The sequence below is a fragment of the Budorcas taxicolor genome, chromosome 11 (assembly GCF_023091745.1).
Source record: "Budorcas taxicolor isolate Tak-1 chromosome 11, Takin1.1, whole genome shotgun sequence".
Taxonomy (NCBI): domain Eukaryota; kingdom Metazoa; phylum Chordata; class Mammalia; order Artiodactyla; family Bovidae; genus Budorcas; species Budorcas taxicolor.
Genome location: NC_068920.1, coordinates 78786697 through 78811314, shown reverse-complemented (window position 1 = coordinate 78811314; position 24618 = coordinate 78786697). Strand labels below are relative to the sequence as shown.

Here is a 24618-nt window from a genome sequence, read left to right as displayed (position 1 = left end):
GAAGCAGCCTTTATGCCCCAGGAGATTGTTGGCTTCATCTGAGAGCTCAGGTTGAGTGCGAGTCCCCACAGAGGCAAAAAGGAAAAGATCTGGTTATTAATAGGAAGGATCACCTAGTCTGATAGGGAGATCGGTGCATAAACAGGTAATTATTACAGGGCAATGGTCAGAAATTCACCGGGATTTATGAGAGCTAGGAGAATGGAGGGACAGAGGTTATTTAACCTCCTAGAACCCCAGTTATAATTTAGTTAAATGAGGGTTGTTATGCACCATAGTTTTCCTCCAAAAGAGACTGAAAGGAATGAGAGTGAGGGATTTGACAGTATTGTAATGTAGGGGGAGAGAAGCTCTGGAGAGCCTGAAGGTAAAATTACAGAGTAAAAACTGAGGTTATGGGTAGGGATGGATTTTCAGAGCATGATGGGATGGAGAGATTAGAGGTTAGGGAAGAATGCTTCAGCTGAAGCTCCAATATTTTGGCCACCTGATGCAAAGAGCCTACTCACTGGAAAAGACCCTGATGCCAGAAAAGATTGAAGGCAGGAGGAAAAGAGATGAGATGGTTGGATGGCATCACAGATTCAATGGACACGAGTTTGAGGAAACTCTGGGAGATGGTGAAGGACAGGGAAGCCTGGTGTGCTGCAGACCATGGGGTCACAAAGAGTTGGACTGAGCTACTGAGCAACAAAGAATGTTTGAGAGAAGGCTCCATGGGCAAAGGGAGGGCTTGTCATTTGATGGTTTTCTTTCCTCTATGAATCAGAAGATTTATCGGGAAGAGAGAGTTGGGAATGGAGGCCAGTGGCTTAGCTAGCAGTGGTTCAGGGCCAGCTCTGTTTAGAGATTATGTCTTTTCATCGGTACCTCTGTACAGTGTTCTGGCCCGGCATAGAAGGAGGAGTTTATGATTGGATATTATGCACACAGATATGCAAGCTTCCCAGGTGCCTCACAGTGGTGAAGAATCCCCTGCCAGTGCAAGAGACACAGGTTTGATCCCTGTGTTGGGAAGATCCCCTGGAATAGGAAATGGCAATCCATTCCAGTATTCTTGCCTGAAGGATCCCATGGACAAAGGAGCCTGGTGGACTACTATCCATAGGATCACAAAGGGTTGGACACGACTGAGCCTGCAGTCAGTGGCAAAAGACATTTTAAACAGTCTATTCCCAAAGAGAAGATAGTGTTATGCATAGATTTATATACTCGGAATCAGTAGACTCAGGACGTACTCTGGATTTTAAAATCATATTTATATTTGGGTTTATCAAGAGTAACTTATCAAAATTAATTAGTGGCTTGTACACAGATAAGATTCCCTATTTTTCATTCACCTGTACTGTCTGAAAAGGAGTGTATTTTTTGCTTAAATCTTAGGTTGATACAGAACTTTCGTTACTCTTGATAATGATTTTTTGTAGATATTACATTGGTGGTACTGCATGTTGCTTGATTTGGGAATGCATAAGAAGTCAATCTTTTCTAAGCAGGAGTTGCCTGCCACCCTCGTGGTCCCTGTTCTGTTGCGTAAACATGCTCTCCATTGCTTGATAGAGTTCATTCCTGTTCCTTTCACTAGAGAGAGCTGAGAATTCTTTCACTTAGATAAGGACTTCCTTTGTGGCTCAGATGGTAAAGCATCTGTCTACAATGTGGGAGACCTGGGTTCGATCCCTGGAGAAGGAAATGGCAATCCACTCCAGTACTATTGCCTGGAAAATCCCATGGACAGAGGAGCCTTGTAGGCTACAGTCCATGGGGTCGCAAAGAGTCAGACACGACTGAGTAACTTCACTTTCACTTAGGGCACTTTATTCTTTTCTGAGTCCCAGTTTTAGTTTTGGTTACATACAGATTGTGCTTATCGGCTAAATAAGCCAATACTTTAGAAGGGTCTAGTGAGGGATTGAATGTCAGTGAGACTTTGACCTCCTTTGGAAAAGAGCCGCCCTGCTAGTTGTTTATGATTGGCCGTAATGCTTTATGATCGGATGAAGGCAAGTTCCTATCTTGATTGGAGTATTCTAGAAGTCTTTCAGTTAATCCGGCCTTGTGTCCTTTCAGCCACAAATGTTCTGGCCTTGGTGAAGATAGAGGACTGTGACTTGTCCTTCATTTTCTTGGGAGATCAAATTCACCCACAGTCAATTATTCTACATAAAATCTTCCGCTCCACTTGTCCTTTTATTACGGCCTCAATTAAGAAGGAACAAACAGCAGACAAAACGAACCTCAAAATCTCTGGACTGTCTTCACCTACTAGAATACCCTGGTGGTTCCTGACCAGGGTTAGGCGTATGGTCAGTCATTTAGTATTGGAAGATCTTCTACCCAGGAAGAGGTGGGCCAGCAAGTTTAGCAACCCAGAGTGTTTCCAGTTTGAGCATATTGGCATTAGAGGAAATGAGGATTCCAGCAGAGAGGAGGATAGGAATGAACCATGCATATGAGAGATTTGCTGGGTAAATGAGCCAGTTTTCTCGAGCTTTTTGTGTTCACATGTTCATGGAGGCTAATATGCATTCAGCAGCCAAGTGTCATTTGGGGATTGTCTGTTTTTGGCAGTTGTGGTTCCATTGCTTCTCTTTTAACCAAATTCCAGTTCATTAAATCAGTATGTTGTTTCTCTGTTTTGAAGCTTGCATTCTTATTTTTATAGTCCCTGTGGCCTTATTTTTGTAACCTAGTATCTTACACACTTAGGAAAAAACCCACCCAATTTTTTAGTGGCTTATTCACGATTAGATACTTGTTAAAAATGTTAGCTTTTTCAAATTTATTAATTGTATGTGTGTATCTCTGATCATTAAATAGCTTATTTGTATAATGTTTAACTTTATTTACACTAATTAAATTAAATTTCATTTATATTTCTGAACTCTTTTTTTCATATAATGCCTTTTAAAAAAACGCCGGTTATTACTTTGGGATTGAAACTGAATTTTGGTCATGAAATTGGTTTTCAGTTCTTATTTTGGTATGGTTTGGAACTTTGATCATTATAACTAATTTGAATGAATGCTTCGAGTTAGAGCTGGAAGAAACGTCAGCCATCCTTATCCAAGCTTCTTGTTTTAAAAAGAGCAGCTAATGCCTGCAGAAGTTACAGTACATGGTCAGAGGCTGATTGAGGACAAATGGAGATAAGAGTCTGTTTTCTGAATTTAGTCAAGTGCTCTTTTCATTTTACTCTGTTGCCTCCTCAAAATTCTGTTTGTTAGTAAGGAAGAGTAATTGCATTGGGTATAATCTGTGTATTTTATTGTGAACTCCCTTTCTTTACCTTTTCATCTTATCTTAGTCTTACACTATAAATTAGATATTAAGCCCTAGTCCCATATTGAGGCTGAATTCCTTCTCCTGGAAATTCTTTCTCATTGGTTAAAGAGAGATTATTCACTCTGTGGAATAGTCTATATGTTTGGAAGTTACAAAAGAAAAATAATTATAAAGCACAGTGTATTTACTACCTGTTTTGGCTTGGGAAACACGACATAACTTTCCTGTGCTTTAGTTTCCTAATCTGTAAAATGGGGATAATAATGGTTCTTCATGGTATTCTTTTTGAGGATTGAGTGAGCCAATGTAAGTAAATTGCTTAGAATGTATGTAAACAGTTTAGGTAATACCTGGCACACAAGACAGTGGAAATGTTAGCTGTTGACTTGGTGAGTTTTCTGTTCCATGTCTTCTTCCCTCAGGACTTGTCAGCCCAATGGTTGGGTTTTCCTTTAGTCTTATTTAGGAGGCTCCGGTTTGTTGATGCTTTTCTGAGAAACAGTAGGCCTTCTATTTTTTTTTTTTTTTTTTTTTTTGCTGTGATATTTTTTGTTCTCTCTTTCACTATAGTACTAGATATTTGTTTAATAATATAGACAGAATGTTAACTTTCATTGATTGTAGTTTTTTTTTTTTTTTAAGGATTTGGAATGCCCTGACAGATAATTACGGAAATGTAATGCCTGTAGACTGGAAGTCATCCCATACTAGGACCTTGCATTTGCTTACTCTGAATCTCTCAGAAAAAGGGGTAAGTTAGGATTTGCACCAATAGTTTCTGAATAACTGATTCTGATAATGGAACTAAAAAGTAGCATTTCTCTCTAACCACAATTCATTGAGTTGCTTCTTATTTCCAAGCTTATGGCAAGTGGAGAGGTCTTCTTTTGCCATCTTGGTTTTTGCTACTGTCCACTTGCTAACATTTCCCTCCAGTTCTTCCCTAGCACACACTCACCTTTTTTATGTTTAGGTAAATTTTCATCACCTGTGTATGAACAGCAATGATCAGCATTTTTTGTCTAGCTTAAATAACATAACTTTGATACATTGACAATACTCGGTAAGAACCTTAGGCTTTGATTTAATATATGGAGGATTCTGGAGTGTCTACAGAGACTTAACTTTCTGATGAATTTAATGCTGGATGTAACATGTTTGAATATTGGAGAACCTTTAAAAGACATTTCAAGTCTTGGCTTTTTGATGTGTTCTTGGCTAACCGTTGGAGGCTTCTATGTATGTCTTGAGAAGGTGATGGCACCCCACTCCAGTACTCTTGCCTGGAAAATCCCATGGATGAAGGAGCCTGGTGGGCTGCAGTCCATGGGGTCGCGAAGAGTCAGACATGACTGAGCGACTTCACTTTCGCTTTTTACTTTCACTCATTGGAGAAGGAAATGGCAACCCACTCCAGTGTTCTTGCCTGGAGAATTCCAGGGATGGGGGAGCCTGGCGGGGTGCCCTCTATGAGGTTGCACAGAGTTGGACACGACTGAAGCGACTTAGCAGCAGCAGCAGCATGTATGTCTTGGAATTGTAAAGTGAAGACACCTTGAGTAAGGAGTGTGAGCATAGGTGGAAGGATAGCAAAGGGGACAGAAAAGGGAAGGGAATTGCTTTAAGTGGAAAATCACAGTATGGTTTAACGCTGATGAGAAAGGAGGCCAAATGAAAGTTTCAGGGCTGGACTATTTAAATTCTTCATCAAATAGCAGTGTGAACTCATGCCAGCTCTTTTGGCATGCTCTATATTTCATTAAGTGTATTTGTATAATTTCTGGGAGTATAATGCAGTAGGATTGTATTTTAAATAGTGCTATTAATGTTTTCTGAAACGATTTTCTTAAAAATGTGATTCAGAAAAGCTTGCCGCCTACTATTTCTAGTAAAATATAGGATTCTGACTATATTTCTTTGTATTCTAGTACATACAGGATTTATTTGTTCCAGTTATTAATCTCCTTAAGCTGTTTTGCAGGCTGACCTGACATACATTTAGGGGCAGGAATAAAGCAAAATATCTTATCCTCTGTCTTCTGTTTGTTTGGATCTTAGCTATCATTCTGGGCTTAGTTCAAGTTTCCCTTCCTCTCTGAAGCTCCCTATTACTGTTTTAGCCTTTGCTGATCTCATGGAATTATATAATTTTAGAGTTGGAAGGGACTTTAAAGGACACTTAATCCAACCTCTCACTTGGGGGGAATCCCCGTTTACAGCGTCTCTGACAGATGGTCATTCAGCCACAGACTAAATCCCAGCAAGGAAGGAAAATGCACTCCTCTCTGTGGGAATCGGTCACACTTGTCAGAGTGTGAAAATCGTAAAGGACTTACATGTCCCACAGAGTTTGGCCCCCAAGTCTCTTGGGTGCTGGTCCTCACGGCACTTGATCTGTGTCTTAAATCATCGTTGGTGTTTCTTAATTATGCTTGTGGATCTGTCTTTAGATTGTAACTTCCTGGTAGATATCTTCATATGTGTCTTCTCAGTAGCTATTACGGTGCCTGGCACATAGTGAGAACTAAGACAAGTGTTTGTTGAGTGAACAAATGAATAATCTCATCAGTAATACTATAGGGTCAGAGACCATGGTGGAAAGTTTTTAAAACTGTTTTCTATGTTACTTAACATAGTGCTGCATCCGCAATAGCCAGGCAATGAGTACTTTGTTTGACATAATAAAAAATGGTAGAGGAGATCTTTTCATAGTTTCAAAGAGAAGTACTTTAGTCACATGAGCAGGACACTCTAATCCAGTTTTACTGAATATTGTTCTTTGGTTACCTCTTGGGATGTCACTCGCTTTTTCTGCCTTTTGACTGTTTTCAATACCAGAGCAATGGCATAAGCAATGATAGTGATTAGTAGTGACCTGGAGTTCAGTACTCATGCTCATTGTAAAAGCTCACCTGGAGAACTCAGCAGGTTAAAATGGACAAATGATCATCTCATATCTGAGTATCTTTTTAAAAAATTAATTTTATTAATTTTTGTCTGCACTGGGTCTTTGTTGCTGACAGCGGGCTTTCTCTATTTGCAGCAAGTGGGGACTGTTCTCTAGTTGCAGCTCGAGGACTTCTCGTTGCGGTGGCTTTTCTTGTTGTGGAGCACAGCCCTGAGGGCGCTTGGGCTTAGTTCCCCATGGCATGTCGGATCTTCCCGGACCAAGGATTGAACCTGTGTCTTCTGCATTGGCAGTCGGATTCTTAACCATTATACCACCAGGGAAGTCTTAACATCTGTCTGTCTTCACATGATTCGCAGGTGCTGAATACAACTAAGATGAGAAGTCTAGTTCTTGGGAATGAGTAGCACATATTAATTTCCTGAAGAACAAATGCACAGCAAGGAACTATGTAGGAAGCAACCGTGTTATTCTATTAGGTAGCATATAATTAATTTTTTTAACCTGGGAAGTTGCCAACTGTGTGCTCTATTATTTCCATAACTGAGTTATGCAAAATTTATCTTTTGAAACCATTCTTTAGATTATTTCAACTGTAAAACAGAGTCTGTATGAACTTTTTTTTGACAAAGGGGAGAGATTTCTTTTGCATTAGGATGAGATAAACAGGAAACTACAGCTCTCTAGATTTCAGTTTTTAATTTTTTTTTTTAAATTGATGTTCAAGACGGGACACTTCTAAATGTGATAGGTCTTTTCTAGAGGAAGGCAACTGGTATGTCCCAAATTCTTACAGGGGCACATTTTTTCCACTTGAGGCAGCTTCTGTTTCGTACAGGGAAACAGAACCACGGCTCTGTATCTAAACGTGGCACAGACAGGAGTGATGGGAATGCTTGGCAGAGAGAACGCACACTGATGCCTAACGGGAGCGTGAAGAATGAGACCCATGACAGCCAAGGTTAGTTTTCAAAGCCTGGAAGGGATTCCAGCCCTCAGCATATGCCATCTCTGTGGGCAATGGGCCTTGGCTCCCTCTCTGGAAAGATGGTCTGGGATTATTATTTCTGTTGTCATGGAAATTTATTCTAATGGCTTATTGGTATCACTCATGTGTTTTGGCAGTAGCTGCAAACCTGTTCTAAATCCAGTGCCATTCTTGATCCTGCTTATGTGATAGAATGCTTCTAAATTGTTTTGCCTTAGGAATATCTCCTGAGCCATATTCTTCTCCTACCATGCGTGTTTCTTTAGAAGCAGGGACTCTATTTAATGCATCTTTGTATATTCAAGAGTAGAAATAGAAGATAATAATGTGATCTTTAGGACTAATTTACAAACTTTCTATTGTCTATTAAGGGGAAAAAAATAAGACAGAACTATGGTCCTCAAGTTACAGCACAGAACCGTGATTTGAGGGGAGGAGAGTGTTGAAATTTTAGGATCAGTGAATGTAATTCTGAGGTTTACTCTATATCATTGTACATCCTTACGTGGCCCATTTCATCTCTCCTTCTACAATCTTGAAATTAAACATCCTCTCTCATCAAGAGCCAGATCTCTTGACCTTTCTCCTTTCTTATTAACAGGATAACTTAGTTTGAAAAAGTAAACTAAAGCTATAGAACTTAACATGAAAAAGCAGTCTCTCCCCTACTTACCTTATCATCCTTGATTTCCACTTACCAGTAGCAGCCACTTTCAGCTACTTCAGCTGTTTCTTCTAACAGATAACATTTTCCTGTCATTTTACTTAATTTTATTCTTCAACTTTAGACTTTATCCATTGACTTTGAACCCAGAGGATGAGGGTTTAGCAGTCTCAGAGTCGTCCCTCCCTCCACCCATAACCCTCACAAAAACTTTGGTTTTCCCTCATCTTCCCAGTATAATTATGTCAGAATATTTTGTTGCATCTTCATTTGTATTGACTATTTAAATGTTCACATTTAAGTACATTTTATGATGGCGTTTCCTCTTGTAATCTTTTTCCTTCAGGTCATAATAATTGCCTTTTTGTGGTTAATTTAGGTTATCATTAGCTCACTAATTCATCCTCAGTAGAGCCATAAAGCTCACTTTAGTAAATGAAACAGACTGGGCAACCTATCAGTCTCTCTTTCCTTTCTCCTGTGTTTTTCTCGATTCCTTCTGCAGTAACAGTTCTAATCTGAACCGGTTACTGTCTAGTTTAGCTCTGTAGCCATCATCCTGGGATCTTTACTTCACTGTCATTATGAGAATCCCCTTCAACTTTCTCTTGGGTTAGAGCCAGTGTCTGCTTCTTTTTTGGTTTTTCTCCTGGGTTTAATGGAGCACGTTCTGGAGTAGCTTTCTGAGAAAGGTAACCTGAGAGGTAAATTCTCTGAGAACTTCCCAGCCTGATGGTTCAGTGAGAAAGCCAACGAGGAGGTCATCACTGCAGTGGCCTTGCTGTATGTGGTGGCGGACAGAGCGGGAGGGCTGCTGTGGCTCCTCCCAGCCTAATGGGATGCGAGGCAGCACACTGGTGTTTTCATTCCTTGTATTTCTCACTTGCAGATTTTTTTCACTCTGTGGTGTGTGTATACCATTAAATGTGAGACCTGTGAGAAACTGCCAAGGTAGTAGAGACCTACATCCATCCAATTGTGTCTTCAATTATATATATATAATACTTTTAATATATATACACATATATACAATTATATATATGCATATATATACTTATGTGTGTGTGTATATATATATATAAATAATTTTCCCAAGTAAAATACTGTCTTTTAAAATTATATCCTATCTGTTAGAAATACGTGTCTGTGGACTTCCCTGGTGGTCCAGTGGTTAAGAATCTGCCTGCCAATGCAGTGGCCCCAGGTTTGATCCCTGGTCTGGGAAGGTTCCGCATGCTGTGGACCAGCTGAGCCCATTCCCCGCAACTATGGGAGCGCTCGCTCTAGAGCTTGTGCTCTGTAACAGGAGAAGCCGCTGCAGTGAGAAGCCCACACACCACAACTAGAGAGGAGCCCCTGCTCGCTGCAACTAGAGAAAGCCCGTGTGCAGCCATGAAGTCCCAGGGTAGGCAAAAATAAATAAGAAGATAAAAAATACACGGTTGCTTCTCACATCATTCCTTGCCCATCTGTTCTCTGAGAACTCAGTTTCCACTGCTTCTGACAAATAGAGTTCTAATTTCAGTTTTATTCATTGTCTGAATGGTCATGTCATGATGGATTCATGATAGATAGATGATTGCTTGTCCATTTTAAGCTGCTGGGTTTTCCACGTTTGGCCTTTACAGTTAGTAAACTCGAGGCCATTATTATAGGGACTGTTGATATTGGCATGGGAGGGTAGAGGACACTGTATGAGCTAGACATGGTGAGATACCAACAGCAAGCAGCCCATTAGCATGAGCCTTAGGCATGAAGAGAGGTCAGGAGGGAAACAAGCTACGAGGACCCGTGGAGAGTGGCCATGCAGGCGAGATCAGCTTGACAGGTGCTGCAGCCTTTGGAGTCTGGTGGGGACAGACAGCAGAATACATGGCCAGACTTCTCCCCTGACCCCTGCCCCAGCTTCCATCTCCTGCTAGTATCTGCTAGTGTGTTAGGCCACTAGGGAATCGAAAGTCAAGGGTATCCTTTGATGTAGTCCATAAAGGTCAGTGTCCTGGGGCATAGAGTGGGGAGAAAAATGGTAGTGAGGCAAAGGGAAAATCTCCAGGATAGTTAGAGTTAAAAATATTTTTGGAAGCTGGAGACTTTTTTGGAAGAAGAGAGAGTTCTACTGGAAGGGCTAAGTATAACCCTTGTAGACAATTCCCTTCTGCCAAGACTGTGATTGCTTATCTCTCACTGTATTAGAAGTTAGTCTGCAAGTAACACGCTTTGTTTTCTGTGGAATTGTGACACACACCGATCTTCCTATTAGATCATTAATTAAATAACATTTGCTGATAACCCTGTCTGTCCCCCCACCCCCGTTTGCTGTAATTCCCTACAAATCGCTGTAGAATACCAGATATTTTCGTACTTCCTGGACCCTCTTCCCCATGAAATCAGCAGCGAAATATGTGTCCGTTTGGGCAAAAGGGAATGTGTGCAGCCCCCTAGCAGCTTCATGTTTATTCTGCATTCCTCTCCTTTCTGTTCGAGGTGGCTGTGCAACGTGCCTCACATACTGCCTGGTACAGAGTAACTGTAACGAGCTTTGCCTTTTGAACCTCTCAGCAGATGCTCCCTCAGCAGCCCTCTGGACCCAGACACTTTGACTTTGTTGTGATCAGAAGGCCCTGCCTTTGACAGTGGCTCGTTTTTGTCTTTAGATGAGTGACAGCTTGCTCTTTGATACCTCAGATGATGAGGAGCTGAGAGAACAGCTGGATATGCATTCAATCATCGTCTCCTGCGTCAACGACGAGCCGCTCTTCACTGCAGACCAGGTACAAAGGAGGGTCCCCTCCATCAAGGAAAGGGAACCTCGGCTGCAAAACCGTTTCTTAATGTGTAATCCGAAGCAGATGGATTATGTTAGTTGGGAACATCTTTCAATATATGTAGTTTTCCAAGATAAGCATTGTTAAAACAGTATAGCAGGTTACTTTAAAAGAAGGCTGTTGCTTCCACTGGAATCAGAAAAAATACTATAATTTTTCCTCTTTCTTTAGATTTGAGCAGATATGGAAAAACTATATCTGTGCAGAAATTACCTAGTTTCTCTAAAACCTATGGAGAAGTCATTAGCACTTACTAGAAGTCCTTATTGTATACCCAGGAAAGAAGTGAGCATTATTCCTGTGGAATGCTCTAATAATGTCAACCCTGTATTCATTTAAAACCTGTTGAATCATCTTTCTCATTTTCTGAATACTCTTCCCACTTCTGCTGTATTGTCAAACTGTAGTGCACGAACTTCTTCCTGAAATCATGTTCCACAGCTACTGAAACTGTGAGTTCTGTATTTTTAGGTTGGAAAGATGAGGTCAGTAAAGAGATGTATGATGTCAAGATCGGGAGCGGTACATTAAAAGTGTGTCATCTTGAAGCTCCATCATATTTGTGGTTGGATCATTCTAGGCTTGAAGAGAGTGCTTAAAAAGCAGGAGAGTTAGTTAGACGACCGAGTGCAGGAAGACCCTGATACTCTGGGGAGAGGTGTGACCCTGAGTGTTCGTCGCCTTCTCGGTTCTGTGCCTGAAAACCAAGCTGTCCCTGCTTTTGACTGACAAACAGATTCTTTGCCTCTTCCAGTGTCTTATTTTTGTGTTTAAAAATGCCTATTTTGGAAACTGTTCTTACTAAATTAGTGTAATCCCCACTCCTTCAGGTTTGCTTCTATTTTTCCTTGGTGCTAAAAGGGTTAAACTTGCTTCCTATTGTATTTTTTCCCTAACAGTTTTTTTTTAAAACTCTTAGATCTATTTTTTTTTTCAGGTCTGTTTTTTAAAAGTTATTTTTATTGAAGTCTAGCTGATTTACAATATTGTGCTAGTTTCAGATACACAGCAAATTGATTTGTTTATACATAATGTATGTATATATCTTTATTGTTTAGATTTGTTATAACCTATTATAGCATATATAATAATATATTGAATATAGTTCCCCGTGCTATACAGTGAATCTTTATCTTGTTTATATATATGATAGTGTGCATCTGTTAATTCCATACTGTTAATTTATCCTACCTCCCCTTCCCCTTGGTAACCATAAATTTGTTTGTTTGTCTTTTAAATGGCAAACTTTTGTTTTGGCCACATGGCATGCAGGATCTTAGCTCCTCCACCAGGGATCGAACCCTTGCCCCTTGCAGTGGAAGCATGGAGTCCTAACCACTAGACCATCACAGAAGTCCCTAAATATCCCTTTATCTTCCCTTGAATTAATATATGAAAAATTTTTTCTGTTGATAAAGGAAAACTTTCCTGCCAAAGCAAGAATTTCTTGCTTTATGTGTAAAGGTTTTTACACTGTTGTATTTTATAAATTTTATGTCAATTTTATTCAATAGCTTTAGATTGAGTACTTGGATGTGGCATACGGTAAATTCTCTTGGCATTTGCTTTCTTTTAACTGTAACTGTGATCCCCTTCTGGGATGTCTCAAGTAGATTTTGTGTGTGTGTGTGTGTGTGTTTAATACTTATTTAGTCATGGCTGCTCTGGGTCTTCGTTGCTGTGTGCTGACCTTCTCTAGCTGTGGTGAGTGGAGGTTACCCTCGAGCTGTGGCGCTCGGGCTTCTCGTTGTGTTGACTTCTCTTGTTGTGGATCAGACTCGAGTTCAGGCTCAGTAGTGGTGGCACATGGGCTCTGTTGCCCCTCATCATGTGGGATCTTCCCAGACCAGGGATTGAACACATGTTCCCTGCGTTGGCAGGTGGATTCTTAACCACAGAACCACCAGGGAAGTCCTATGCATGTATTTTTAGCAGCAACTCAGAGATTACAAGATCTCATAGGGCCAACTGATATGGGATGAGTGTCTTAAATGATGTGCTGTTTACTTTTGTGTTTAGTATATTGCAATTTTTTTTTTTTTTATAAACCTGGTATACTCTTGTAAACCTTTGATTATTCAGACAGCCGACTCCTGCACACGGCTGGTTAATATAGAGTTAGGGGACTTCTACTCTGGTCACTGCAGTTGAGTGTTGTGTTACAGATGGACCGTTTTACCTATGTGTGTTTGACTAACAGTGGTTTGTATATTTTGGAAGGTGATTGAAGAAATTGAAGAAATGATGCAGGAATCACCAGACCCAGAAGACGATGAAACGCCTACCCAGTCAGATCGGCTTTCTATGCTTTCCCAGGAAATTCAGACTCTTAAGAGGTCTAGCACAAGCAGTTATGAAGAGAGTAAGAAGCCTTACTTAAGTTAGTGCTGCCTGTGCATCCGTGTATCTCAGCCGTAGAGTGTGACCACCTTCAGGAACCTCTGGTTCTCACAGGCTGGGTTGCATACTCCTCCTCTCCTGACTCCCCGCCGGTGGTACTCGGGGCATTTGTTTATCTTTGCTTGGGGACTGTGTCATATTTACCTTTGAATCCTATATTTTTCCGCTTGGGCTGCTGTAGCAAAATACCGCAGGCTGGGTGGCTTAAACCACAGAAATTTGCTTCTTGCTAGTTCTGGAGGCTAGAAGTCTGAGACTGAGGTATTAGCAGGTCTGATTTCTTCTGAGGCCTCTTCCTCTGTCCTCACATGGACTTTGCTGTGGTGTATCTGTGTCCTCATCTTCTCATTTTTAAGGGCATCAGTCACATTGGATTAGGGCCCACCCTAATGGCTTAATTTTAACTTCATTATCTCTTTCAAAATGCAGTCTCCAAATTCAGTCATATTCTGAGGTGCTGGGGGGTAGTGCTTCAACAATGTCCTATTTTTCTCGTATCTCCTGAGAATAAAGGGAAGTGCTGAGAAAAACCTGTAAAGGGTCTTCAGGGAATCGTCTGCCCTTCATCTTCCCAATTTTCAGTAAAATTCACACACTGGGGCATGTGTGTTTAAGTATGTATTTAGCTTAATTCTTTCAAATGGACTTGGCCTCTCTTCAGAAGTGCCCCAGAACCCTGCTCAATGGCCTGTGATTTCTTTTCAGTACAGTGGTTTCCTGTACTCTCTCTCTGCTTTCGTGTTCTTTTCCTTGCACAAGCTTATTAAGTCTTGACTGAAGTACTGTTCATGGAACCATTGATTTTAGACGAGTAAAAAATTTTGTTATACTTTTCTTCTCAGCTATTTGAGAAGTAACTTTCCCCACCTACCTCTACTCAGACCTGCCCACCAGGAGTCTGAGGAGTCTGAGACAATCACAAACCATTTAATTGCTCAGAATACGATGTTTTTGCTCTTTGGGGAGAAATATTTTACTGTGCTGCCTTGAAACATTTCGGTCTTCGTGTCCACTCAGCTTTGCTTTTCGGTCACAGGGGTGAAAAGGCTGTCGGTATCTGAGTTAAATGAGCTGCTGGAGGAAATCGAGACGGCCATCAAGGAGTACTCCGAAGAGCTGGTGCAGCAGCTGGCCCTGCGAGACGAACTGGAGTTTGAGAAAGAAGTGAAGAACAGCTTTATTTCTGTTCTCATCGAAGTGCAAAACAAACAGAAAGAGCACAAAGAAACAGCCAAAAAGAAAAAGAAACTCAAGAACGGCAGCTCTCAGAACGGGAAGAACGAGAGAAGCCACATGCCCGGCACAGTAAGTGGTGGTGCGTGGGTGACGCGAACACGCTGGAAGCAGCTTCCATGAGGCCAGCAGAGGCTGGCAGGACCCACGTGTGCAGGAGCAGGGCGTGCGCGGGGTCTTCACCAGAAAGCTGAAGGATCGCGTTCAAGACTGCCAGTGTACTCTGCTCCTTCCGAGAGGTGTTTTCTTGTGGTGAGGGTATGATGGTTATCTGGATAACTCAGTGCTGAAATGTTTAGGAGGGAGGTAAAGAGAAGGAAGAGAGGGAGAATAAGAGAATGTTTGAAGGAAAAGCTTTAGCAGGTGACCATTTCAATACCTCACAATGTTAATAGAGGCTATTTATATTTGGCTGGTGGGCACCTGAATGATACTGCTCTCTTGTTTTTGCTTAGCCCTTGTGAGATATATAGTAAGAAATGGGGTGCTTTTAGAGGTAGTTGAACTATACGGAGCCTAAAAGCAGAGGTTGACATTTAAATTGTTTTCTCCTGACTTATGAGTGAAGTTGGAATGAGAGGATGTTACAGGCACTTCCATGACATTACCCGTTTGGCCTAGTATTTGGCTGACTAGACTATTACTGACTGGTGAAAACAACTCGGGGATATTTGAACTTTGACTTTTGTTTTCTGCTTTTCATTTTTCATTTTTTATAAGTGGTGCTGTTAATTTCACTTGATTGAACTTCATTATAAACGTTAACTATTAAGTATTTGAGATACACTTCCTATTGGTCTTATGGGCATTTCATTTTTCTTTGATAAGTTGAGACCTTGTATTTTGCCACATTTATGTTTGTATGCGAAGAAGTGTTGGTTTTGTTTTAAACTTGAATGGTTGGGCAAAGGGATTCATATTCTAAATGGATTGTACCTTTTAATTTCACAATAGTGATAACATGATAATACAAATTACATCAAACTGGCCGTTACTTCTTGCAGTTATAAAAATTCTGTTTTTGAGTAAGTCTGATTTATTGTTTCTAAAGACTGCTTATCAGAGAAATAGATCTCATTGATCAGACTCTGATAGAATCCAGGAAAGAGCATGGCAGTTCTGGGATGTGGAACTACCAATGAGAGTTAATACAAACCAGAAAGAATCTTACTATTTAGTCCATTCATTATACTGTCTTTGGCCTATGAGTATATGCACATTTTCTTAGTTTAATGTTATTTGTACACTGAAAAGACAGTTTATAAACAGACTTTGCAAAAGTTGCCAGATATGTGGAACAAAATACTTTTTAGAAGTGGTGGTATTGGTTAAAGTGTTTAGTGACTTCTAGCAATGGCACCCCACTCCAGTACTCTTGCCTGGAAAATCCCATGGAAGAGCCTGGTGGGCTGCAGTCCATGGGGTCGCTAAGAGTCGGACACGACTGAGCAACTTCACTTTCACTTTTCACTTTCATGCATTGGAGAAGGCAATGGCAACCCACTCCAGTGTTCTTGCCTGGAGAATCCCAGGGACGGGGGAGCCTGGTGGGCTGCCGTCTCTGGGGTCACACAGAGTCAGACACGACTGAAGCGACTTAGCAGCAGCAGAAGCAGTAGCAGTGACAACTCTGAAGAAAACAGCACCCACCAAACAAAAAAATACCCACCTAAACATTCCCCAAACCAAAACATTTGTTTGAGTATACAGCCCTGGATGAAGTTTGCTTTAATTAGGAACAGTATTTTGTATCTCAAATTTAAAAAAAATTGTACCCTTTAAACTGTCCTTTTATGCAGGTGTGATTAAATGCTTAGTTAAAAAGTCATAGCATGGTTGGTAATTTCTGCCTATCTGCTTTTAGGGATTGCATGTAATTTCTCCATTTATTTGTGTTAACACTTAGGCGAGGAAAATAAATGTATCCCTGCTGCTGCTGCTGCTGCTGCATCACTTCAGTCATGTCCGACTCTGTGCGACCCCATAGACGGCAGCCCACCAGGCTCCCCCGTCCCTGGGATTCTCCAGGCAAGAACACTGGAGTGGGTTGCCATTTCCTTCTCCAATGCATGAAAGTGAAAAGTGAAAGTGAAGTCGCTCAGTTGTGTCCGACTCTTAGCGACCCCATGTAGAGTAGTTTAAATGCTTCTTTTTTCTAACTCCCATTTAAAAAGTGTTTGAGTGGATTCATTGTGTGATTTTACATGGTATTTATGTTGAGAAATGGATTTGACAAGGCAACGTTTAGGTCTTATTTGAACCTTTATTAGCCTTGAAATAGATTCATAGGAACAGTAAATTTTTTTTCCCCCACAATATTTGGACATGTGAAGTTGCTTCTTGAGTCCTGATCTGCTGTTTGTGTCAAGACCTTTAATTAGGCTAATAGTGGCATCTCTAAGCTTGCGATACCAGTTCCCGCCATCATCATGAAGCTTGAAAGGAGGGCAAAAAGCCATTCCATTTGGGACACAGGGAGCCTGAAACCTATTAAGGATTCTGAAAATAGTGATCGGTGGCTCAAAGGAACTTTAAAGTGAAATGGCCAGTGGCGAAACAGATTCCAAGATACTGCCTTTCCAGGCCTTTTATATAACATGCAGTTTTGGCAAGGCCTGATCTCTGTGGATTGGCTATCTCATTTGGTGGTTTAGTTGCTCATTCGTGTCCAGCTCTTTTGTGACCCCACGGACTGTAGCCTGCTAGGCTCCTCTGTCCATGGGATTTCCCTAGCAAGTTATATTTCCCTGGAGTGGATTGTCATTTCCTTCTCTAGGGGATCTTCCTGATCCAGGGATCGAGCCTGCGTCTCTTGCATTGCAGGCAGTCTCCGGCAATGTAGATGGATTCTTTACTGACTGACTCACCAAGGATTGGTGACCCTTTTGTAGATATCATTACGTGTTTTCTAATAACGTTGGTCACTTTTTTTCTTTTTACCTTAGATATGTTTTATATCTGTCAAAGACTTGGATTTCTTCATTAAGTGTGCAATAGTTTCCTGCCATTTTTCCCTCAAGCACATTTCATTGAAACAGAGCATCAATTTGTAGTACTTTATCCATAATTGCCAACTTTTGGTACAGAGAGACTGTAATAAAATATGAGTGTGAATAGAGCAGAGTTTAGGTTTTCATTTTTTTAAATATAAATTTGTTTAATTGGAGGCTAATTACAATATTGTATTGGTTTTGCCATACATCAACATGAATCCGCCACGGGTGTACACGTGTTCCCCATCCTGAACCCCCCTCCCACCTCCCTCCCTGTACCATCCCTCTGGGTCATCCCAGTGCACCAGCCCCAAATTAGTGGGCCTAGAGATGCTATTCATAAATATTAAATAAATTTCTGAGTATCTTCTGGAAGTGAAATGTTAATTTAGTTTTTAAAGTTAATCTGTTACATGTTGGATAAGATAAAACTATTCATTCAGTAAACATTTGCAGAGTATCTTTTTTGTGCCAGGCACTGTTGAAGATACAGTGGTGAATAAAACAGATAAGGCCTCTGGCCTCTTGGAGATTATATTCTAACAAGGGAGACAGGCACTAAACAAAGAAAAGTGTGACTAGACATTGTAACTTCAGGTAGTAACAAATTCCATCAAGAAAAGGAAAAGCTTGGTTGAGGCAGTTGGTAGCAGTGCTATGGGGAGTTGTTTCCAAGATGGTAGTCACCTTGTCACTTGCTCCTTCTGGTGGGCTGGGCAGGCTGTCCTGTCCCTCTTCAGCTCTCTGTTTGGAGGTGATGGTGGAAGAGTACATCTTCTTCTTGGCTAATGAGACTTAATAGAGTCAGTTCAGTTTAGTCGCTCAGTCACGTCCGACTCTTTGCAACCCTATGGACTGCAGCACACCAGCCTTCCCTGTCCATCACCAACTCCCGAAGCTTGCTCAAACTCATGTCCATCGAGTTGGTGATGCCATCCAACCATCTCATCTTCTGTTGTCCCCTTCTCCTCTTGCCTTCAATCTTTCCCAGCATCAGGGTCTTTTCCAGTGAGTCAGTTCTTTGCATCAGGAGGCCAAAGTATTGGAGCTTAAGCTTCAGCATCATTTCTTCCCGTGAATATTCAGGGTCGATTTCCTTTAGGATGGACTGGTTTGATCTCCTTGCTATCCAAGGGACTCTCAAGAGTCTTCTCCAGCACCTCAGTTCAAAAGCATCAATTCTAGAGTGTCGATTAATAGAGTCAGAGACTTTATCTCCTTTATCCTATTCAACATCTGGAAAACCGGGAGTGGGGAGTAGAGATCGGAACGGTTGAAGGGCGCTGTTAATGGGTTTGGTGGTGCACGTACATTTCTTTGAACTGACTGTGTTGTGTTGGGCTGTGGCGTGACCATTTATGCCACTGCCTTTTTCTGGAGTGACCGTCCTTCCTTTCCTGCTTCCACTGTCCTCTTGGGAGATTTCTTTTCTTCTCTCTTTTTTTAAACTCATTATTCAAAATCATGGTCAGGCATTATCTTCCTTTCTTAGACCTTTTCTTGATGACTCTTCCTCCAATGCAGAATTGACAGTCCTCTCCTTCTGGGGTTAGTATTATTCCTCTTAACTGTTGCTGTTAGTACTGTGATGCCATATTGTAATTTTTTGTTTTCATGTCTGTCTCTGTTATGGTTCCCTGTGGATAGAAAATGTAACTTTATCTAACATATCCCTAGGTCCCACAGGGTCCTCAATAAATTTCTGATGAATAAATAGTAAAAAAAAATATAAAATTTTTTTTTTTCTTGCAAATCTGTATTTCTTCCTTGGATCTTTCTGCCAGGTGCCAAACACATTGAGGCTGAATAGCATATTGATTAAGAACTTTGGGTTAAGAGCTCTGTTTGAATCCTGATCCTGCCCCTGGGTACATAACCCTTTGAATTTTGGAGGGATTAAGTGAAATTATGATATGTATAAGAGTAGCATATATCCTGAGTAAATGCTAGTTGTTATATGTCAAACTGTTTCCTAGACATTTTCCCCTGAATATCTTGTGGGCATCAAGAATTTATCTTATCAGACTGAACTCACCGTTTTTCCTAAAGGTGAATTTATTCCTTATATATTTCTTTTGACTATAGTGAAACTATAGTCTCCCCATTCACCAAAAGCAGTGGAATTTTTAGGTCAAAAATACAGTTTTAAGCAACCAATCTTTTCAAAGTGTCCTACATAGATGTTACCCAGTAACAGCGTAAGTTGAGTGGCCATTTCCCCAAACCCCCAACATATGATGGTTATTATTCTTCTTCTCATGTAGACTGACCCAGTAGGCGGGTAATGGTTTGGTTTATTGACTGTCTGTATTCTTTTGTGAGTTGCCTGTTGTGTCACATTTGAGCTGAGGGTACACATCTGCTGTCCTGGTACCATACTCTGTGGTGATCAGTTGCTTAAGTCTTTCCTTAGGAAGGAGTGCAGTCTTTGCGGAGACTCACTCACATTGTTTCCCCAGCACTGCACCTAATTTGTCACTTAATACATGTCTGTTAAATTGAAACTTCACAGTAGAGAGGATGGAATCTCAGAGGATTTGGGTGTGTGCTTTGAATTATTGCTCTGCCAGGGATTTTTGGGGGGCCAGTCTTCTGCTTATATCAAGTAGGTTCACAGGTCGTTGAATTTCAGTGGCTGTTTACAGGAGTACAAGAACAGGTTGAAGTACACCAGCTGTCTCAACATTAGTAATTTAAGAGATTAAAGTAATTTAGTGGTGGTTGTCATCTGGAGCTATCTCACTAGTGTTTCCCTGCCTAGAATGGATGTTCTTCCTCCTTTGGAATCCGGTGTTTGTCAATTACAAGTCCTGTGTAAAGTTTCTTCTTGGAAGCCTAGGCCTGAGAAGATGGGAGTGTATGCAGTATCTTTTCTGTTGTTCATGTTGCACTGAACTGTTGAGAAGTTCTAGTGTATTGCTGTCACCACCAGCAAAAATGTATTGGGTTGTCCAAAGAGTTCATTCAGGGTTTTCTATAAGACAAGCTCTTTGACCAACCCAATGTAACTGCTTCAGTCTATCCCAAAGAAGTTTATTCTGAAAGCTTCTGAGATATTAGTAATTGGTGACTCCATTGTAAGAAGAATCATATTACCCTAATTTATTGCTTTTGGTGTTGGAGAGCTAACTGCTTAAGGATGAGGAGGAGCTAGGGCTCAGATGATAGATACCCTTTTTTGTGTATATCTTTCTTTCACAGATGCATTGCTCCATCTGTCTGTATGACGCACTTTGCTCGTATTAGGACTAACAGTCAATCTATTTTATTTCTCTTTTACATGCAAAAATGCCCCAGTATTAGTTTTTCATTTAATCTTGACCAAAACTGACTTTAAGAGAAATTTATTTTTATTTAGACAGCTACTATTATTCTGAAGTTTTTCTAGTTTATACGGGCAATAAAGCCTAGAAGGAATTGTTCTGGCATAACTACTTGAATTTGATGCTCTTTAAATATAAACAAGGACCTGTATTTCTGTTGTTGTTCCTTTTTAATTTGGAATTTAAAAATTTTACATTTGCTAAGATAATTTAACCCAGGGATTGGCAAAGCAAACTATTGGCTGAGGGCCAAATCAACCCTCTGCCTGTTTTATAAATAGAGTTTTATTGGAACACATCTATATTCTTTCATTTATACGTGGTCTGTGACTTCTTTGCTGTTATAAGTAGAGAGTTGAATAGTTGTGATAGAGACTGTGTGGGCTGCAAATCCCCAAATATCTACTATCTAGCCCTTAATGGAAAAGTTTGCCAACCCCTGATTTAGACTAAAATTTGATAAAATTAAAAATTAGAAGGAAAAAATGTAAGCCCCTTTTAAGTGAGTTTGTGTAGATAAAAGATCACTGTGTTGTGACTAAACTTTACTATAAAACATAGCCCTGTTTTATTCTCAGAGTGTGTTGAGTTATGCCTTTTCTCAGGGCCCCTCCAGCAGCCTGAGTTACGCCCACAGATGGTGAAACCGTCCATCTCCAAGTCACTTGCCATGCGTCCCCACCTAATAACAGACCTGGGTGCTGCGTGCATCAGATTCCAGTTGTTCAGTCGCTCAGTTGTGTCCGACTCTGTGACCCCAGGGACTGCAGCACACCAGGCTTCCCTGTCCTTCACTCTTTCTCAGAGTTTGCTCAAACTCATGTCTATTGAGTCGGTGATGCCATCCAATCATCTCATCCTCTGTTGTCCCCTTCTCTTCCTGCCCTCAATCTTTCCCAGCAAAAGGGTCTTTTCCAGTGAGTCGGCTTTTCACATCAGGTGGCCAAAATATTGGAGCTTCAGCTTCAGTATCAGTCCTTCCAATGAATATTCAGGGTTGATTTTCCTTTAAGATTGACTGGGTTGATCCCAGTTTCCCATTAACTAAATGAAGAGAGCCAGCAGGTAAACCAGTTGTCTCCAGACTGGGGGACAAATAAAAAAACAAAAAACAAACTGACAGTTCCTTGAGCACACTGTATTTATACACAGTGATAAAAGGTAGTTTAAAGAGAGTAGTAGAGAAGGTGGGAAAGGGTTGTTTCTGCTCCTTTTCTAAGTAGTGGTAGTTGAGAGGATAAAGTCAGCTCTGTACACATATTTGAATGTAAATATTATCACATTTTCAACAATAGTTTGTTGGTGATATTTTATAGTACTTCTCTGTATTTATATATTGGAAAGAATATTCCTAAAAATTAGCATTAGGCATAAAATGGAAGGTCATAATAGGGTGGAGAGAAACTTATGCATGTTTATTATTTTAATAATTCACACCTATGAATTAAAAATTACTTTAGATATGGAATAAATTTGTATTTTGGTGGTACCTGGTGGCTCAGCTGGTAAAGAATCCGTCTGCAGTGTGGGAGGCCTGGGTTCGATCCCTGGGTTGGGAAGATCCCCTGAAGAAGGGAACTGCTACCTATTCCAGTATTCTTGCCTGGAGAATTCCATGTAGCCTATGGGGTCACAAAGAATTGGACACAACTAAGTGATTTTCACTTTTATTGCCTAGAGAAATGTTATCTGGAGATAGTTTCTGCTATCTTACTATTATGTACTGTTTGTTTTCTGCAGTGGTTTTTTGGTATCTGACTGTAATAGTGAACTTTCATGATTTAGCAGTTACTGTAGTAAAAATCAGGAGTCTGTTTGTTTTTATTAAACTTTTTATTTTGTATTGGAGTATAGCTGATTAATAAACAACGTTGTGATAGTTTCAGGTGAACTGTGGAGGGATTCAGTCGTACATATACATGTTTCCATTCTGCCCCCAATTCCCCCCTTAACCAGGCTGCCATAGGAAATTGAGCAGAGCTCCTTGAGCTATACAATAGGTCTTTGTTGGTTATCCATTTTTTAAAATATAGCAGTGTGTACCTGTCCATCTTAAACTCCCTAACTGTCCCTTACCCCCATCCTTTGCCCTGGCAACCATAAGCTTGTTCCGTGAGTCTGATTTTTATTTTGTAAGTATATTCATTTATATAAATGTGATCCAAAAGGATATATGCACTCCAATGCGTGTGAATGAAGTCATTTCTAAATGTCAGTATGACACTCTTGGTCCATCCATGTTGTTGCAAATGGCATTATTTCATTCTTTTTAATGGCTAATATTCCATTGTACTACGTCGTCTTTATCCATTCCTCTGTCGCTGGACATTTACATTGCTTACATGCCCTGGCTATTGTAAACAGTGCTGCAGTGAACACTGAGGTGCATATATCCTTTTGGATCATGTATTTCTCAGGATTCTGCTCTTGACCCCTTTATGTCTTGGAGAGGTTTATAATTGTTAACATAATACAAATTCAAGTAAAAGCCATAATATGCCAGGAAACTCTGAACTTACTGTATATTTAGAGTATCCAGAAGTATCAGAAAAGAGTTCATAAATCTGTCAGAGTTAATTATTTTACTTTAGCTTAGTAGCTTTGAAACGGAGAAGGCAATGGCACCCCACTCCAGTACTCTTGCCTGGAAAATCCCATGGATGGAGGAGCCTGGTAGGCTGCAGTCCATGGGGTCGCGAAGAGTCGGACATGACTGAGCGACTTCACTTTCACTTTTCACTTTCATGCATTGGAGAAGGAAATGGCAGCCCATTCCAGTGGTCTTGCCTGGAGAATCACAGGGATGGGGGAGCCTGATGGGCTGCCGTCTATGGGGTTGCACAGAGTCGGACATGACTGAAGTGACCTAGCAGCAGCAGTAGCTTTGAAAATGCTTGCCAATACTTAATTACCATATTAAGATTAAATTAAATAAAAATTTTAAAAGATCTTCAAATACAAGCAATTAAATTGATGCTAGTCCATTTACTCCTATTCATATCTCATCTTTCTACTTTGAGAGTGAATTTATAAAATAGTAGTTCAGTATTTAAGATCTGTTTAAATATTAATCTGCTTTGGTGTAACTCATTTTCTAACTTGGATCTTGAAAAAATTATTTTTGGGTAGAGTTTGCATTTATAACTGATTTATAATCACATTAAAATTTTTTGATTTGAGGAAGTGTCAAAATAAGCAAGATCAATTTTTACATCTTAGGTAATAGCTTACTAATCATTTGAATATTTTTACTTTTTTTTTAACATTTAACTGTTGCTTTCAATGCTATGCTTTTCCCATCTTTTGTATTTTGAGAATTCGAACTGAAAAATTAACTACTGTTCTTTATCACTTAAACTATTACAAATGATGTGATTTATAAAGAACAGTAATTATGTTTGAATTTCACTTTCTTCTGAACTTTGAGTATAAAGAATATTAATGGAGTTAGAGCATGGATTAGAGTAAGAGTCAGAAATGGGTGAAAAGCATTTCCTAATCGCTTCTCCCAAACTTTTTCCTGTTATTGAGCTTTGATATTTAGATTTTTAAGGCTTTCCTGATAGAGGTCTGCGCCACTGGGTGTCACGTGAGGTGTCAGCTTAAGAGAAAAGCTAAGAAAATTTGGTAGCAGGAATAGTGTGACTTTCCTGACCTCCGGGTTAGCTTGTTTTTTCACTGTCTTGGATCCTGCTTTCTGTGAAATGAGTTAAGCTGGTGAATACTGTGCAGAGAATGAGCCGATTTAAGACTCTGGAAAAGAGTTAACAGACCACAGTGCTCTATCTGATTCCGTGTTGCTTTTCAGTGTATGTGGTTGTGTCTAGGTGTTTTTATTGTTCAGAAAGACCTTGGATTACCCAAAAGTGTTACTTGTTTTCTGTTCAAGTTTTCTGGGTGATTCAGTCAGACAGTAGTATCTTTTCTTTGTGTTGTCTTCAGTCCTCTTTAAGCTGGAGACTATAATCAGGGTGGTTATTTCTGTTGCTATTTTATTTA

At 40.3% G+C, this 24618-nt stretch overlaps 1 protein-coding gene across 2 annotated transcripts in view; it reads left to right on the top strand.

Annotated features, from left to right (window-relative positions):
- Window positions 1–24618, top strand: part of FEZ2 (fasciculation and elongation protein zeta 2) — a 43734-nt gene that overhangs the window by 934 nt on the left and 18182 nt on the right. For both annotated transcript variants that reach the window (XM_052648467.1, XM_052648466.1), the window contains exons 2-5: window positions 3928–4036; window positions 10500–10616; window positions 12891–13032; window positions 14107–14375. In XM_052648467.1, the coding sequence (XP_052504427.1) occupies window positions 3928–4036; window positions 10500–10616; window positions 12891–13032; window positions 14107–14375 (637 nt within the window). The remainder of the gene's footprint in view (window positions 1–3927; window positions 4037–10499; window positions 10617–12890; window positions 13033–14106; window positions 14376–24618) is intronic.